Genomic DNA, 18,516 nt, shown 5'->3' with positions numbered 1-18,516 from the left:
AGGTGATCTAACGGTTCACCCCCGGAGATAAGTTTTGGACTCGGCGACACAGGAGCGAGAATGTTTCTATAGAGAAGAGTCGATTCTGTAGAGTCGTTGAGATTCGATTCTTGGTTTCGCAGACGAAAAAAGACAGCCGAATGAGACGCTCCGTGTTAATTAGGTGTGCAGATATCTATTTTCTGACTCCAGGGATCGATTTTCACAGCGAATTCGTTTCACGGTGCGGGCAAATCAACTGTGAGAGAAACAAAACACCGGAGTCGGCTCCGTGAACAAGCGTACAGTTGACTCTTTATGGAATCGACTCCCTGCGCTATAGAAAGAGCACGGTTGCGCTCAGGTGGAGGCTCACCTGTTTTGACGCACTTGAGGCGGACGGGGTCTTTGCAGTGTTTTAACACCGCCAGCACGTCTCTGGTGGTGAGTCCGGCCACCGGGGTGTCGTTGACCTCCAGGAGAAGTTCTCCCCGGCTCGGAGTGGCCTGTCCCGGAGCAGCTGCCCCGTGCACGGCTCCGAGCAGCGGGAACTGGGCGAGCTCTGCGCCGCCTCTGATCTCCACCCGGAGCTCCCGCTGCTTATCCCGCTTCAGCACCACTTCATGCACTCTGCTGCTCCAGTGGCTTCTCTTCTTCAAGTTCTGAGACATGTTTGGACTTTTTTGCCTTTACATGAGGTTAAAAATTCCCGGTTTTCCAACTTAAACTCCGGGAAAACAGCTTCAGAGGTCCGGAGGATCCATGTCGGGACGTCCTAGTTAAAGCCCACCACACACACACACACACACACACACACACACAAAGTTTGTGTCCCGTGTTAAATCCTAGGCACGCGCTCCTCCAACACTAATGAGAATCTAACATTTGTAAACATCTGTAAACAGCTGTAAACTGGACCGGTCCCGATGCACCAACTGGGTTCATCTTTTGCTTTTTGTGGCCAAAAATCTCTGCAGAAATCACGGACTCAGCTGTGCACATATTTACTGCTACACACACACAGGATGCGATTAGAGCGACCGGAAGTCATTCATTTCCAGAGAAGAGCTGAAGATTTGGTACAGGAACCAACCGGAGGCCAAGTGAGCGTTTTAGTGAAGAGAAGTGGGCGTGGCTTGAGACTTGTTAACGTCATGCAAATGAGCAGCGATGTGAGAGGGCGGGGCTTGTGATCGAAGGATTAGAAATGGGCGGGGCCGCGACACGTACTGTAGTAATAATAAGAAGAAGAGGAAGTTGTGGGCGGCACGGTGGTGTAGTGGTTAGCCCTGTCCTCTCACAGCAAGAAGGTCCGGGTTCGAGCCCCGTGGCCAGCGAGGGCCTTTCTGTGTGGAGTTTGCATGTTGTCCACGTGGGTTTCCTCCGGGTGCTCCGGTTTCCCCCACAGATAATGAGATGAGGTTTTGAAAATTGCCCGAAATCACCAGTGAAATTGATCCTTAATGTTACGAGGAACCATACGACTACTTGTTTATAATATACAGGGCCAAATTCATACTTCGGAAGCCGTTCAAGTTCACAATATTTGTCACTGACGTTTTCTGAACCAATCAGGGCGCGAGACTATCTTGCACGTTTGCATCAGTTTCTCAAGCATTCCTTGTTCTCGCTTTTCCCTCGAGGACTTTTAGTGATTCTTGAAAAGTGACATCTTTCAGGACTGATCCCGGATATTTCTCTGGTCTCAGACGCCGATCCAACGCTGCCTGCATTACTTTGAGAGAATCTGGTTCGTAGTTTTCCCCATTTTTTTTCCTCACTTCTGCATAAAACTGCGATAGCACTTTGTCTAACTCACAGCATTCGTAAGCCACTAGAGAGTCGTTTGTCTTTCTGCAGCCCGTTTCTTAAACACGGAAAGCCAAAAATTCGTACTTTTTGGGGGGGATTTCCATTTTCGCTTGCAGCTTTCAGTTGGTTCATCATTTCTTCATCAAATATAACGAAAGGCGGCATTGCTGAGTCAGCAGAGTCAGCCATTTTGTTGACAAAATTTGCTAATTTTTGTAACTGTAACCAAGCAACGAACTAGCCAATAGCATTTCAGAAATATAGCCCCGTGTTAAGGAAAAAAGCCCTCCTTGGTTGACCAATCAGAATTGAGTAATTTGGCCCTATGTATTATTATAATAATAATAATAACAACACTTTTACTGGCGGCACGGTGGTGTAGTGGTTAGCACTGTCGCCTCACAGCAAGAAGGTCGGGGTTCGAGCCCCGTGGCCGGCGAGGGCCTTTCTGTGTGGAGTTTGCATGTTCTCCCCGTGTCCGCGTGGGTTTCCTCCGGGTGCTCCGGTTTCCCCCACAGTCCAAAGACATGCAGGTTAGGTTAACTGGTGACTCTAAATTGACCGTAGGTGTGAATGTGAGTGTGAATGGTTGTCTGTGTCTATGTGTCAGCCCTGTGATGACCTGGTGACTTGTCCAGGGTGTACCCCGCCTTTCGCCTGTAGTCAGCTGGGATAGGATCCAGCTTGCCTGAGACCCTGTAGAACAGGATAAAGCGGCTAGAGATAATGAGATGAGACACTTTTACTACAAAAGCTAGAACATTTCACCAAATTATCCCTGCTGTTTGGCTCAATTTTTCCTAAAATGAAATATTTTTATTTATTTATTTATTTATTTTTTACATGGTTCCACAATGTGACTGAACTTCCAGACTGGTGATCTGTGATGCAGTGATTTTGTGATGCAACTTTGAGACATTGCTGTTGAATTTATAGTTCTGTAATGTTCTTTCTTTAAGCTTTGCAGTGGATATTTGAATCTAATATCACTATTCTAAGTAAAAGACGTGATGGAAGTGTATTTCAACATTTCACCAACATTAGCAGATCAACTTACTGAAAACATCTGGATGCTCACAGCTGGATGGATGTTAAAACTTGAAGTTATAACCCATTGCTTTATTTTCCCTCCTGTTCCTTTTTAAAATACTTTTATTCAATTCAGGTCCAGCTGACTCTTTTAAAAGTTTTACTGAAGCTATTTTTCAAAAGAGAGAACCTGGATTGTATTTAAGGATTATTTAATTACTTCCTGTCTCACTTACTGACTGACTGACCTACTGACTTACTGATTAACTTACCTACTGACTTACTGACTGACCTACTGACTTACTGACTGACTGACTTCCCCCCCCCCCCCAATCTGTTCCTCTGAGTTACATGTCGGTCCTGAGATCGAGATGCTGAACCTCTTCTGCTCCTCGGACCTGCCTGATCCATCCTGGTGCCCTGTGTCTGGTTGGAGTCTCATTGCATCACTCTCATTGCGTCACACCTGGAGGACGCTCTGGACTCTTACAGTAATGCTTTTATGGCTGAGGACTACAGTTGACTTGCTAACTTTAGGACTGCAGTTGTCATGAACAGTTTTGCACTCAAGTTTCCATCAGTGAAGAGTTTATAACATCAACGAAACTGACTTCATGTTAAAACTGTTAATGTTGTCTGTTGTTGCCCAAATGAGGATGGGTTCCCTTTTGAGTCTGGTTCCTCTCGAGGTTTCTTCCTCATGTCGTCTGAGGGAGTTTTCCTTGCCACCATCGCCACAGGCTTCATCATTGGGGATAGATTAGGGATAAAATTAGCTCATGTTTTAAGTCGTTCAAATTGTGTAAAGCTCCTTTGAGACAATGTTTATTGTTAAAAGCGCTATACAAATAAACTTGACTTGACTGACTGAGGTACTTACATACTGACCTACTGACTTACTTACTGACTTACCGACTGATTGCCCGACTGACTTACTGACTGACTAACCTACTGACTTACTTACTGACTGACCTACTTGCTTACTTACTGACTGACCTACTAACCTACTTACTTACTGACTGACTGACCTACTTACTTACTGACCTACTGACTTACTTAATGACTGACTTACTGACTAACTTACTTACTGACCTCCTGACTGACCTACTTACTGACTGACCTACTGACTTACTTACTGACTGACTGACCTACTGACTTACTTACTGACTGACTTACTGGCTTACTTACTGACTGACTGACCTACTGACTTACTTACTGACTTACCGACTGACTGCCCGACTGACTGACTGACCTACTGACTTACTTACTGACTGACCTACTTGCTTACTTACTGACTGACCTACTAACCTACTGACTGACTGACTGACCTACTTACTTACTGACTGACCTACTGACTTACTTAATGACTGACTTACTGACTAACTTATTTACTGACCTCCTGACTTACTTACTGACTGACTGACCTACTTACTGACTGACTTACTTACTGACTGACCTACTGACTTACTTACTGACTGACCTACTGACTACCTTACCTACTGATTTACTGACTTACTTACTTACTTACTGACTGACTTACTTAATGACTGACTTACTGACCTATTGACTTACTTAATGACTGACTTTCTGACCTACTGACTTACTTACTGATTGACTGACTGACTTACTGACTGACCTACTGACTTACGTACTGACTGACTGAGGTACTTACTGACTTACTTCCTGACTTACTGACTGACCTACTGACTTACTTACTGACTGACCTACTTACTGACTTACTGACTGAGCTACTTACTTACTGACTTACTCGCTGACTGACTGACCTACTGATGTACTTACTGACTGATGGACTTACTGACTTACTTACTCACTTACTGACTTACTGACTGACCTATTGACTTACTTAATGACTGACTTACTGACTAACTTACTTTCTTACTTACGGACTGACCTCCTGACTTACTGACTGACCTACTTACTTACTGACTGACTGGCCTACTTACTGACTGACCTCCTGACTTACTTACTGACTGACCTACTGACTTACTGACTGACTGACCTACTGACTAACTTACCTACTGATTTACTGACTTGCTTACTTACTGACTGACTTACTTAATGACTGACTTACTGACCTACTGACTTACTTAATGACTGACTTACTGACCTACTGACTTACTTACTGACTGACTGAGGTACTTACTGACTTACTTCCTGACTTACTGACTGACCTACTGACTTACTTACTGATTGACCTACTTACTGACTGAGCTACTTACTTACTGACTTACTCACTGACTGACTGACCTACTGGCTTACTTACTGACTGATGGACTTACTGACTTACTTACTCACTTACTGACTGACCTATTGACTTAATGACTGACTTACTGACCAACTTACTTTCTTACTTACGGACTGACCTCCTGACTTACTGACTGACCTACTTACTTACTGACTGACTGGCCTACTTACTGACTGACCTCCTGACTTACTTACTGACTGACCTACTGACTAACTTACCTACTGATTTACTTACTGACTGACTTACTGAATTACTTACTGACTGACTGAGGTACTTACTGACTTACTTACTGACTGACCTACTGACTGATTTACTTACTGACTGACTGACCTACTGACTTACTGATTGACTTACTGACTGACTGACCTACTGACTTGCTTACTGACTGACCTACTGACTAACTTTCCTACTGATTTACTGACTTACTTACTTACTTACTTACTGACTGACCTACTGACTTACTTAATGACTGACCTACTGACTTACTTACTGACTGACTGACTTACTGACTGACTGACTGAGGTACTTACTTAATTACCTACTGAGTTACCTTACCTACTGACTTACTTACTGACTTACTTACTGACTGTAGCAGTTCGTAGGAGGGGGAGGGGTACAGAAAGACGGCAGGCCAGAATAAAGTTCAATAACTCTTTTATTGCTCTTTTCAGACGCAATATTTACTCTCTTCCAGGCACACACACACACACACACACACACACACACAAGTCGTCTGGTTCAGGAGAGAGCTCTCTTCCTCTGCTCTCTCTCTCTCTCTTTATATAGGGCGTGGTCACTGGGAAGACACACAAACACAGGTTAATTGACATCAGGTGAAGTGATTCTGCCACTTACCTTCCCTGACTCGGCCCTCCGGTCACAGACCGGCGCTTGACCACGCCCCCGCTGCCACATACCCCCACTGCCCGACTCAGGCCAGGCAGCCGTCCGGCCTGCAGCCAACTCCCTCACACACTTGACGGCAGAGAAAGTCCGCCACAACCATCTGCGCCCCCGGCCTGTGGATCACCTTGAAGTTAAAGAGTTGGAGTGCCAGATACCAATGCCACGGGGACCTCCTCGTTCCAGAGTTTGAGCAGATTGAGGTGGTAAATCTGTAGCGCCCCACCCCTGTCCGTCTGCCTCACCTCGTAGTCAACGTCCCCGACTCGCCGTGTGACCTCAAAGGGTCCTTGCCACTTGGCAATTTGGAGCTCGATGTGGGCAACAGTACGAGTACTTTATCTCCTGGTGCGAACTCCCTAAGGCGCGTACCCCTGTCGTACAGGCGGGTTTGCCGTTCTTGGGCCTGCCGCAAATTCTCCTGGGTTAGGTGTGTGAGTGTGTGGAGTTTTGCGCGCAGGTCAATAACGTATTGAATTTCGTTTTTACTTGGTGAAGGTCCCTCCTCCTAATTTTCTCACAGCACATCTAGAATGCCACGTGGCTTACGCCCATATAACAATTCGAACGGGGAGAATCCCGTGGAGGCTTAGGGGACCTCTCGCACTGCAAATAACAAGGGTTCGAGCCATTTATCCCAATTACGTGTGTCCTCACTTACGAATTTTTTAATTATATTCTTGAGGGTGCGATTGAACCGTTCAACTAAACCGTCCATTTGTGGGTGATACACGCTGGTGCGGATCGGTTTAATACCTAATAACCCATACAGTTCGTTCAGTGTACGTGACATAAACGAGGTGCCTTGGTCAGTCAGAATCTCTTTTGGGATTCCAACTCGGGAGATGCCGCGGAAGAGCGCTTCCGCAATACTGCGTGCTGAGATATTGCGAAGAGGCACTGCTTCCGGGTATCGCATTGCATAGTCCACCAGAACTAAAATAAAGCGGCACCCTTGTGTTGACCGATCTAATGGCCCGACGAGATCCATCCCAATTCTTTCGAACGGGGTCTCGATTAATGGGAGAGGCCGCAAAGGCGCTTTTGGAATGGCCGCTGGATTTACTAACTGGCATTCGTGGCATGCGGTACACCACCTACGGACATCGCCACGAATCCCTGGCCAATAGAACCGGGCCATTAGTCGGGCTAGTGTTTTATCCTGCCCCAAGTGTCCAGCCATGGGATTAAAGTGAGCCGCCTGGAATACCAATTCCCGGCGGCTCTTTGGAATCAAAAGCTGTGTGACTTGCTCTTTAGTCTGAGTGTCCTGCATCACTCAGTATAATCTATCCTTCATAATAGAAAAATAGGGGAAGGACGGGGTGGCGTTTGGCTGGAGCGTTTGACTATCGATTACTCTCACTTGGTCAAACGCATGTCGCAGAGTCTCGTCTCGCCTCACGATTGCTCTAGCGGAAAATCCGCAAGGAATTCCCCGAGAGAGGGAGGAGGAGCCTGCTGCTCCTCACTCTGACGCCAAGATGACGTAGACGGCTCTGTGACAGCTGCTCCCGCCAATGCGACACCGGGACCTCCCCCTGCTGAACTATGGCAGGACCCACTCTTCACTAAATGACTCATTAACTCCCCGAATCCCGGCCAATCAGTCCACAAAATTATCGAGTGGGTGAGGCAAGGATTAACCGCCGCCTTTACTCTAAATTTTTCCCCTCAGAAAAAAATGTGGACCGACACTAAAGGGTAGCTGTGAACATCCCCGTGCACACACAACACCTTCACCCCCTGTGCTCCCCCCAATTCCTCGTCTTGCACCAGGCTTTGGTGAATTGAGGTCTGATTACAGCCAGAGTCCACCAACGCCTGATATGTATCCCCTTGGACACTCACCGGTATGCGATACGCTCCGGCCCGATCGAGGGCGGCTCCTGGCGCGTCGGGGATCCGAACCACCGCGCCCACTTCCATTGCCAAGCAGTGCTGTTGGAGGTGGCCCGGCTCCCTGCAGCACCAGCAAACTGGCCTGGGCTTCCTCTCTGCACCAGCGCTCTGGGGCTCACTCACCTGGGGGGGGAGAGACAGACACAGAAGGGAAAAATGGGAGGGCACCGCGGGTGCAATGGGCCAGCTGGGGTGGGGCCGGGCCCCGCCTCCGTGGTGGGGGAATGGGGCGAGGACAAGACACAGGAGGAGAGAGGGGGAGAGAGAGAGAGGAGAGGAAAGAAGAGGATGTCCGCTGTCCTGCTATCGGAACAGCCACCAAATGGTCCTCCGCCAACTCGATGGACTGATCCAGCGACGCCGGGCGGTGGCACTGGACCCGCTCCACGGTTCCCTCTGGTAGGCGGGCAATGAACTGCTCCAGCACCACCTGATTGATGATTCCCTCGGCGTCGCAGTTGTCGGCCCTCAACCACCGCCAGCAGGCGTCCCGGAGCTGCTGGCCAAACGCGAACGGCCAGCCGACTTCCTCCAGACGCAGAGCACGGAAGCGCTGACGCTGCTGTTCGGGGGGGTGCCCCACCCGCTGGAGGATGGCCTGGCGAAGGTCCGCGTAGGCCAGCCGGCGGTCGGCAGGGAGCTGTAGCACGACCAGCTGCGCCTCGCCTGTTAGCAGGGGGAGGAGGCGCACCGTGCGCTGTTCCACCGGCCAGCCCGAGGCCTCTGCTGCCTGCTCGAAGAGCGTGAGGAAGGCCGCTGAGTCATCATGCGGGCCCATCTTAGTTAGGGTGAGGGAAGAAGGGCCCGCAGCGGTGGAGATGGTGGACCCTGCCGACGTGAGGAGGTGCTGGAACGCCTGTCGATCTTCCTGCTGCGCCAGCACCAGGGCCTCGAACCGGTGCGCTTGCTCCTTCCGGAGGGTGACTAGCACCTGGTGCTGGCTCTGCTGGGCCGTGGTAAGGGCGTGGACCAGGTCTGCGATGGGGGAGGACTCCATGGGGCTGTTCTTTTCCTGTGCTCGGTTCCGGGTTTCAGCACCACTGTAGCAGTTCGTAGGAGGGGGAGGAGCACAGAAAGATGGCAGGCCAGAATAAAGTTCAATAACTCTTTTATTGCTCTTTTCAGATGCAATATTTACTCTCTTCCAGGCACACGCACACACACACACAAGTCGTCTGGTTCAGGAGAGAGCTCTCTTCCTCTGCTCTCTCTCTCTTTATATAGGGCGCGGTCACTGGGAAGACACACAAACACAGGTTAATTGACATCAGTTGTAGTGATTCTGCCACTTACCTTCCCTGACTCCACCCTCCGATCACAGACCAGCGCTTGACCACACCCCCGCTGCCACACTGACTTACTGACTGACTGACTGACCTACTGACTTACTTACTGACTGACCTACTTACTGACTGACTGACCTACTTACTTACTGACTTACTCACTGACTGACTGACCTACTGACTTACTTACTGACTGACTGACCTACTGACTGACTTAGTGAATTACTTACTGACTGACTGAGGTACTTACTTACTTACTTACTGACTTACTGACTAACTTACCTACTGACTGACTGACCTACTGACTTACTCACTGACTGCCTGACCTACTGACTTACTTACTGACTGACCTACTGACTGACTGACTTACTCACTTACTCACTTACTGACTTACTTACTGACTGATCTACTGACTTACTTAATGACTGACCTACTGACTAACTTACTTACTGACTTACCTACTTACTTACTGACCTGCTTACTTACTGACTTACTCACTGACTGACTGACCTACTGACTGAGCTAATGACTTACTTACTGACTGACCTACTGACTTACTTAATGACTGACTTACTGACTTACTTACTGACTGACCTACTTACTTACTGACTGACTGACCTACGTACTGACTTACTCACTGACTGACTGACCTTTTGACTGACCTACTGACTTACTTACTGACTGACCTACTTACTTACTGACTTACTCACTGACTGATTGACCTACTGACTGACCTACTTACTTACTCACTTACTGACTGACTTACTCACTTACTTACTGACTGACCTACTTACTTACTGACTGACCTACTTATTTACTGACTTACTCACTGACTGACTGACTGACTGACTTACTCACTTACAGTCATCAAATTTTCACAAGTCCTAAAAGTAGGTAAAGAGAACCCAGTTAAACAAATGAGATAAAAATATTAGATTTGGTCATTTATTTATTGAGGAAAATGATCCAATATTGCATATCTGTGAGTGGCAAAAGTATGTGAACCTCTAGGATTAGCAGTTAATTTGAAGGTGAAATTAGAGTCAGGTGTTTTCAATCAATGGGATGACAATCAGGTGTGAGTGGGCACCCTGTTTTATTTAAAGGTCAACTAAGTTAAAAAAAATTAACTTTCATAATATGTTTATTCTTACCTAAAAACACAAAACCCGACTTGGAAGTAAAGCAAGAAAGTTGTTCTTCTCAAAATCGTATATTTTTAGTGAAGTTACAAAATATCCCTTTCTGATTGGACAACAGGTGATGACGTATGTTTCAGAATACAATGCAGAAAGCACCTGAAGAAGTCCCTGCAGTTTTTGTGGAAATGATCGATAAGGATCGAAATAAAAGGGACACATTGTGTTGTGCATTGTTTTCCATTGTGTCACGAAAGGTGTAGGCCTGTGTAGCAAATAAGATGTTATTTCAACGCCCTGATTTGTAGGTTGACTATTTTCATTCCGTGACACAGGTGCACATGCTCTGCCTGTGCGTCAATGCCGACTGCCGTCGAATCAGTGTGCTGCAGAGAGATCCCCGAAGTGGCTGCAAAAATACAAGCCTACAATGAGCAACAGAATGCACAACTAGAGTGCATCACGTCTCACCCAGGCTTTCAAACAGTCTGCCTGGATAGATGGGTACTGGAGACAGCACACTACCAGTATGTGCAGCAGTATGGTGCAGTGTTCGAACTATGCCGATATTTTCGGGAGGTCCCTTTTTTTCCCTTGAGGGGGTGCTTGCGCTTGTCTCAGAGCGTGGATCTCCAAACGCATGAGAAGCCTATCTTACGCACATATCACGCGGACTCCACACCTCCACACACGCATCGCGTCTGAAGTCATAACTCATCAGGGGAAATCGTGTCCGCATTGGCATGTTCAAAAAACAACCTCGCGTCAACAATGATACCACACGCAAGAAAAAAAAAAAACAGTCAGGCTACTCAACACATCTAATCCACAGCAGCACCAAAGCATCACTGGAAATCATGTCAACAACCAATCTTCCACAACACTTCGGATATGCAAATGCTTCCCGTTACACACGATTGCTATGTCAATAAACATCATTTTGCCAATATTTTAGAGACCCCCCAACATTTCCCAAATCATGTTTTCAAGGGATCTCATGTCTGTTTCAAGGGATCTCGGATCCCCCGAGTACCCCCGTAGTTCGAACGGTGATGGTGGGCATGCAAGGCAGGACCCATCTGAAAATGAGTGAGTTGTCCCCCTAGAATTCTGATTGGTAACAAAAGTGCGGAGATTTCATGTATTGCTGCAGCTAAAGTCATCACGACTGTAGTAAAATAATAATAATAAAACCACACACAAAGTAAATTCACAAAGTACATTGAATTTACAGGAAATTCAGACATACTGCATATCGGCAGCTGGCTAGATGGTGCTGGGAGTACCTAGGCCGTCATGTTCGCGTTCCACTGCCATCCTGTGCAGTCACAAAGATCCGGGAGACATTCCCATCCACTGAATATACAGGTTTCCAGGATGTGGTGTAATGTGGCAAATAAAGACGTTTGAATGTATACTTGAATCAGATTTATTTGTTCTAATGCATTTGTTAACCCTATAACAAAGACAAACCAGAGGTCCAACGACCTGGGAAAAGGATTCACACAGCAATCCTTCCCAATCCAGTGTGGATACATTATATGTCCATAATCAACACTAACACTTGCCTGAAATAACCTCAGCAATGATAACAAAAAAAAAAGAATAATAATAATAATAAATATGTATGGTGTTGAAACAGAACTGAAAAAGTTTTCAAAGACCCAAAAAGGCACAAGATCATACATGACACACATTTGCCCATCAAAAGTTTCTCTGATGTGTACATACAGCACAATACAATCATTTTTTTGGAAAATCGGCTGTGATGGCATCGGATTATCTCCTCTTTGGGGGGGGTACACATGGCCGCTGCTCAAAGGTGGTGGTGATGGCTGCCTCTCTGGTGGTGAAGTGTCAAAGTCTTGCTCCGATACATCAGGCATGAGTTCCTCAACATAGGCTACACACATTAAAAAAAACGTGTCAAACATTCAAAAGAAGATTACTGCTTTTAGTTTTGGTGGGCTGTCTGTTTTGTAACACTAGGTAAAGCGTTTTACAAATCAGTGCAAAGCCAATATGTGACAAATATATGGGGAAATCACAACCTACATAACGTGACATTTTCCACCTTTGACTTACAGTAGTTGCATGGTTCTTTGACTGGCTTAGCTGAAGCACTTCCTGGCTTGTACTTTGGTTTTCGAATACTGTAGCGTAGGTCCCCTTTACTTGTCCTTGCCTGCTCTCTGTCACTGTTTGCGTTGTAGTGTAGTGCTGCCAAATGAATCCTGAGATAGAAATGATAGGAAAGAAACAATGATTTTGTTGATGCTGTTAATATTGATACTGAATGTGATGTTATCTATTATCAGCATGAAAACAGCAACATTCTGAGTTATCAAGATTAGCGAGAGGTATGAACTTACCTGCTGAGGGTGCCATGATATCTGTACGACTTCATTTTTGGCGCAAATTTTTTGATGATCTCATCTTTGGGGAAGCGATGAAAGCTTACCCCGTCTTTATATGTATTGCCACAACCTGCGATTATACACCGAGTAGGCATGGCTGGGGACTGTAGGCGAAAACTCTGGACTCAGTCTTTGTAAGTAACTAAATCAACTCAAATTACTTTCCGCACTTCAGTCCAGGTGCAACGACTATGCCACCGTGTTATTCTGAAACATACGTCACGAGGTCGCGTGACCTACCTCGTGCTCGTAAGTTTATTTTTTGAAGGGTGGAGCTTTGGGTCCTGAAAAACAGATGAAATACCGCTTTCCAGCAATTAGTGCACATTCACAAAATCACGCTCAGAAATGTAAGGTATCTCTCTGGATACATGAAAACACATTTGGATCACCGTGGAATTTTGTTTTTTTAACTTAGTTGACCTTTAAAGAACAGGGATCTATCAAAATCTGATCTTCACAACATGTTTGTGGAAGTGTATCATGGCATGAAGAAAGGAGATTTCTGAGGACCTCAGAAAAAGCGTTGTTGATGCTCATCAGGCTGGAAAATGTTACAAAACCATCTCTAAAGAGTTTGGACTCCACCAATCCACAGTCAGACAGATTGTGTAGAAATGGAGGAAATTCAAGACCATTGTTACCCTCCCCAGGAGTGGCTGACCAACAAAGATCACTCCAAGAGCAAGGTGTGTAATAGTCGCAAGGTCACAAAGGACCCCAGGCAGGGCTCCACAGTGCGCACATTTCACTCGCATTTGCGAGTGAATTTTTCGGCATGTGAACGACGAAAAAAAAAACCACGTGCATTCGTGCGAGGGCTTCTTGCGGCCGACAATTTAGGAAAGCACTGAGCACAGATGCAACGAGTTTAACATTCTAAAATGTATCAAACGTTAAACTGCAAAGTATGTAAATCCAGCGCTGGATAGCCTACCTAATATAGTGTAACGAGTAACGGCCTGGATCGTTGTGTGTGTGTTCAGTGTTGTGTACGTGCGTGTGTGTGTGTGTGTTCTGCCTGCGCCTTGCTCCCTGTCTGTAGTTGCGTGCGTTGCCTCTGTCTTGCACTGCGGTGGTTCCCACGGTAGCCGGGGGGGGGGAGTGAAAAAGTTAAATTTTTTTTGCCGTTCTGCCATGCTAGTGTGTTTTACCGGGACATGAGATTTCAGCATTTTTATTCTTCTTGGTCTGTAGCTTGAATAAGTTTAGGCTACTGAATAACACTTTCAGTTAAAGTTGAGTCTGGTGCTTTTGTGCTGACACTACAATAGCCTACTATCACAAGAAATATCCCCCATAACATTTCCCGTTTTCTACTCATCTTTCTGTGATTGCCCCTCTTTCCCACGGTTGTATGTTGTGGGTGTGGCATTAGGTGGGAAAAGTGCTTTTTAGGGATTCATCAGATCATTCAACTGAGAGATAACCGAGAGCTGGTTCGGACCGAGCTGAGAAATATATTCGCTATGCAGAGAATAATGGCGTTTTTTTAAAAGCAGTGATGGTGGAAACAAGAATAAAAGAACGGACGAGGAAGAAAGTGTAGTGAAGAAAGCTAGAACGACGGGAGAAGGTGCGGGAAAATTATATAATGAGATGGAAAGCACACACCCCAGTGCAAACATTTAGATGGGAACATACAACACAGCAGAAAAACAAATAGTAATATACAGTATATACAAATGGTGCATGTCACAACACAGCAGAAAAACAAAGAATATATATACAACTGGGCGTGTTGAGTTGCAGATGTTAATTGCACATTAGTTATAGAAACTCAGTTCAGCTACAAAACTCAGTATATTGCATTGTATTTGGTATTGCATTGTATTGGGTATGGATGTAAAAGTGTAGAAATATAAATATAAAATATACAAAAGCTATAAAAACTAAAAAGTTGCTCTGTGAGGTTGCACTGTAATAAGTATTGCACTGTATCAGGTAAGTGTGAGAATATTGTCCTTTTAGGTCCTTGTTGGTACATTGTTGTACCTGCCAGAAGTGGCATCAGTCAGTGCATGTAATTAGCCTTTTTCACATTATGTCACTTGCAGAAGAACCTCACATCTGTTTTCAGCCTTTTGAATGGAAGAAGAGGCAGCATGCTAATCTGCTGGCTAACAAGTAGCAACCATAGAAAGTCAGTAAACTTCCTTTCCAAAACAAGGCAGATAGGTGACTGGAATGGTCGCTAACAATACGTAATGATAAACAACAATGCACAATATTATTATCAATCTTATCTGTGAATGACACAGTTTTGTTAACATATGTTGCCGCCGTATACCTCTTCTTCCATTCAAAAGGCTGAAAACGGATATGAGTTCCTCTGCAAGTGACGTAATGTGAAAAAGGCTAATTGTTCAAGGTGGTTATGGCCTGTGGGAAAAAAACTGTTTTTGAGTCTGTTGGTCCTTGCTTTGATGCACCTGTAATGCCTGCCTGAGGGCAGCAAGTCAAAGAACTCAGAGCCAGGGTGGGAGCTGTCCTTGATGATGTTGTTAGCTCTGCTGAGCTCTGCTCTCTGTTTAGCTACTGTTTGTTCATTCATTCAGTTGTTCGTTATTCATTTGTTTGTTCATTCATTCATTCATTCATTCATTCTCAATTGAATTTTGCATTTTATGTGTTGGTGTGTCTAAGGTTTGCGCTGCAATAAACCTTTAAAATGAAAACCTACTTGTCCTTGTGCCCCCATTTTTTTCCCTGTGCTCCTAAAATTTTTAACTTAGGAGCACGTGTGCTCCTGAAAAAAAAAGTTAGTGTAGAGCCCTGACCCCAGGGTAACTTCTAAGCAACTGAAAGCCTCTCTCACATTGGCTAATGTTAATGTTCATGAGTCCACCATCAGGAGAACACTGAACAACAATGGTGTGCATGGCAGGGTTGCAAGGAGAAAGCCACTGCTCTCCAAAAAGAACATTGCTGCTCATCTGCAGTTTGCTAAAGATCACGTGGACAAGCCTGAAGGCTATTGGAAAAATGTTTTGTGGATGGATGAGACCAAAATAGAACTTTTTGGTTTAAATAATAAGTGCTATGTTTGGAGAAAGAAAAACACTGCATTCCAGCATAAGAACCTTATCCCATCTGTGAAACATGGTGGTGGTAGTATCATGGTTTGGGCCTGTTTTGCTGCATCTGGGCCAGGATGGCTTGCCATCATTGATGGAACAATGAATTCTGAATTATACCAGCGAATTCTAAAGGAAAATGTCAGGACATCTGTCCATGAACTGAATCTCAAGAGAAGGTGAGTCATGCAGCAAGACAACGACCCTAAGCACACAAGTCGTTCTACCAAAGAATGGTTAAAGAAGAATAAAGTTAATGTTTTGGAATGGCCAAGTCAAAGTCCTGAACTTAATCCAATGGAAATGTTGTGGAAGAACCTGAAGCGAGCAGTTCATGTGAGGAAACCCACCAACATCCCAGAGATGAAGCTGTTCTGTACGGAGGAATGGGCTAAAATTCCTCCAAGCCGGTGTGCAGGACTGATCAACAGTTAGTGGCAGTTATTGCTGCACAAGGGGATCACACCAGATACTGAAAGCAAAGGTTCACATACTTGTGCCACTCACAGATATGTAATATTGGATCATTTTCCTCAATAAATAAATGACCAAGTATAATATTTTTGTCTAATTTGTTTAACTGGGTTCTCTTTATCTACTTTTAGGACTTGTGTGAAAATCTGATGATGTTTTAGGCCATATTTATGCAGAAATATAGAAAATTCTAAAGGGTTCACAAATTTCAAGCACGACTGTACTTACTGACTGATTGACTGACTGGCTGACCTACTGACTACATTACTTACTGACTGACTTACTTACTTACTTATTTACTTACTGATTTACGGACTGACCTACTGATCTACTGACTAACTTACTTACTTACTTACTGACTGACTTACTGACCTCCTGACTCACTGACTGACATGTATTTACTGACTTACTCACATTTGCTTATTAACTGACTTATTGACACTCACTCACTCAGTCCCCATTATGCCTCCTGGCATATAGGGCACTAGTGAAGGTCCTCCACTCCTGGACCAGCTTCTGGACAGGACCCCAGACCAGGTCCATAGTCTTCATTTCCTCCTCCACAGTTTGACACCAGGTGGGTTTGGGTTTTCTCATGACACTGGTGTCCATGCTCTCTTGTTGGCATTGAGCAAAGAGTTCTCAGTTGGATATGATGTTGGGCCAAAATAATTTCTTCATGTCATCTTTATTCCTTAAAAAATAGAAAAAAATATTCAAGTATTATGGATTACATGAATGGAATTATCACTAGAAATTTGGACTCGCTGTTGTGAGAATATAATCCCAAAACTCGGAACTTGGATCAATGTCTTGGGACTCATACAGTATTTAAATCAGACGTAGACCTGTTTATTTTCTAAATAGTAAACAATTAAACAAACAGTGATTTTAATTAACATGTATGTTGTATGTATGTAAATATTGTTGATTTAAATATAGATTGTTTGTGCTGTTAATGATGGACTTGATATGCACTTCGATAAATAGCTAACAGACTTGTTACAGTATTATTTTAGCTATAATTTAAATATCAGATGCGGTCAATGTCATAATTATCATATTGTGATAATTCGTCAGTACTTTTTTAGTTTTATAGAAATAAAACTGTAAAATGTATCTGTGTGTGTGTGTGTGTGTAGGACAGGCAGCACACATCGCCTCTCCACTTTACCAGGCGAGGAGTGTGTTTTGAGAAGCCGAGAGGAATTTTTACGCAGTGGGAGGAGGTTTTTAAATAAGCTGAGGAATTCCCTGAGAGAGGCAGAAAACCCACAGAGGAGTGTGGAGTCTTTAAAATGAAAAGCAAACACAATCACACTGTGGAGAGAGAGAGAGAGAGAGAGAGAGAGAGACTAATCTGCACTTTAGTCACCACTTCATGTCACTTAGTTTAATTTACACAAAGAAAATATTTGCATGTTTGTCCTGTCTGCATTCCTCCATTATAGGAATTTATATCAGTTAACCTAGCTTGTGCACACATAATTCACATAATTCTGTTCAGAGAGAGAGAGAGAGAGAGACAGACTAGGGACAAGTGACGTCCACACTTATCTATACAAACAATAGAGTTAGTTTACAAATAGCAGCAAAGGACAGAGATGACATTTTTGCCTGTGTGGCATTTTCTCTGCATTCAGATACTCACACCAGGAATGAAGATAGAATAGAATAGAGGGTGTGATGGTGGTACAAAGCGTAGTGTCGTCTCCTCACAGCTCCAGAGTTCATGTATCGTATGGAGTTCTGCGTCTTCTCCCAGTTTCCATGTGGGGTTCCTCTGGGTTCTCCAGTTTCCTCCCACCTCCCAAAAACAAGCCAATAGGTGAAAGAGTGTGTGTGTGTTCGTGTGTGTGCAGATACACTGGCGTTCCATTCAGGCTCAGGATCCTCCACTGTCCATTCCTGATCAGAATAAAGCGATTACTGAAACATGAGTAAGAGCAAGAATAGAATTAAAACAGGGACAGATTGAAAGAGTTCAAAATAGATACATAGAATAGATATACAAAAGTTTAAATATATATATCTATAATATAGACAAGAAAATAGGACTGAGTAGAATAGAATGGTGAAGAATATAAGGAATCGAACTGGATAGAACAGAATTGACTATAAAAAGAAATAAATACAAAGCATTATTGGAACAATAGAATAGAATACAATAGAGATAATGGAATTTAATAATGGGTAGAATAGGATACAGTATAATGCAACAGAATTGAATAAAAT

General features: G+C 44.5%; 1 protein-coding gene across 13 annotated transcripts in view; it reads right to left on the bottom strand.

Annotated features, from left to right (window-relative positions):
* The window catches only part of magi2a (membrane associated guanylate kinase, WW and PDZ domain containing 2a), a 288,209-nt gene extending 287,121 nt beyond the window's left edge, over window positions 1-1,088 (bottom strand). For all 13 annotated transcript variants that reach the window (XR_009651082.1, XM_060903818.1, XM_060903819.1 and 10 more), the window contains exon 1: window positions 356-1,088. Coding sequence is in view for 12 of the 13 variants with exons in the window: in XM_060903818.1 (XP_060759801.1) it covers window positions 356-650 (295 nt within the window). In the remaining variant the exon portion in view is untranslated. The remainder of the gene's footprint in view (window positions 1-355) is intronic.
* Between the last annotated feature and the right edge of the window lie 17,428 nt (window positions 1,089-18,516).

This window comes from Neoarius graeffei, chromosome 21 (assembly GCF_027579695.1).
Source record: "Neoarius graeffei isolate fNeoGra1 chromosome 21, fNeoGra1.pri, whole genome shotgun sequence".
In the NCBI taxonomy this organism is placed as follows: domain Eukaryota; kingdom Metazoa; phylum Chordata; class Actinopteri; order Siluriformes; family Ariidae; genus Neoarius; species Neoarius graeffei.
Note: the sequence above shows the minus strand (reverse complement) of the source record. Positions and strands in the feature narration are given on the sequence as shown.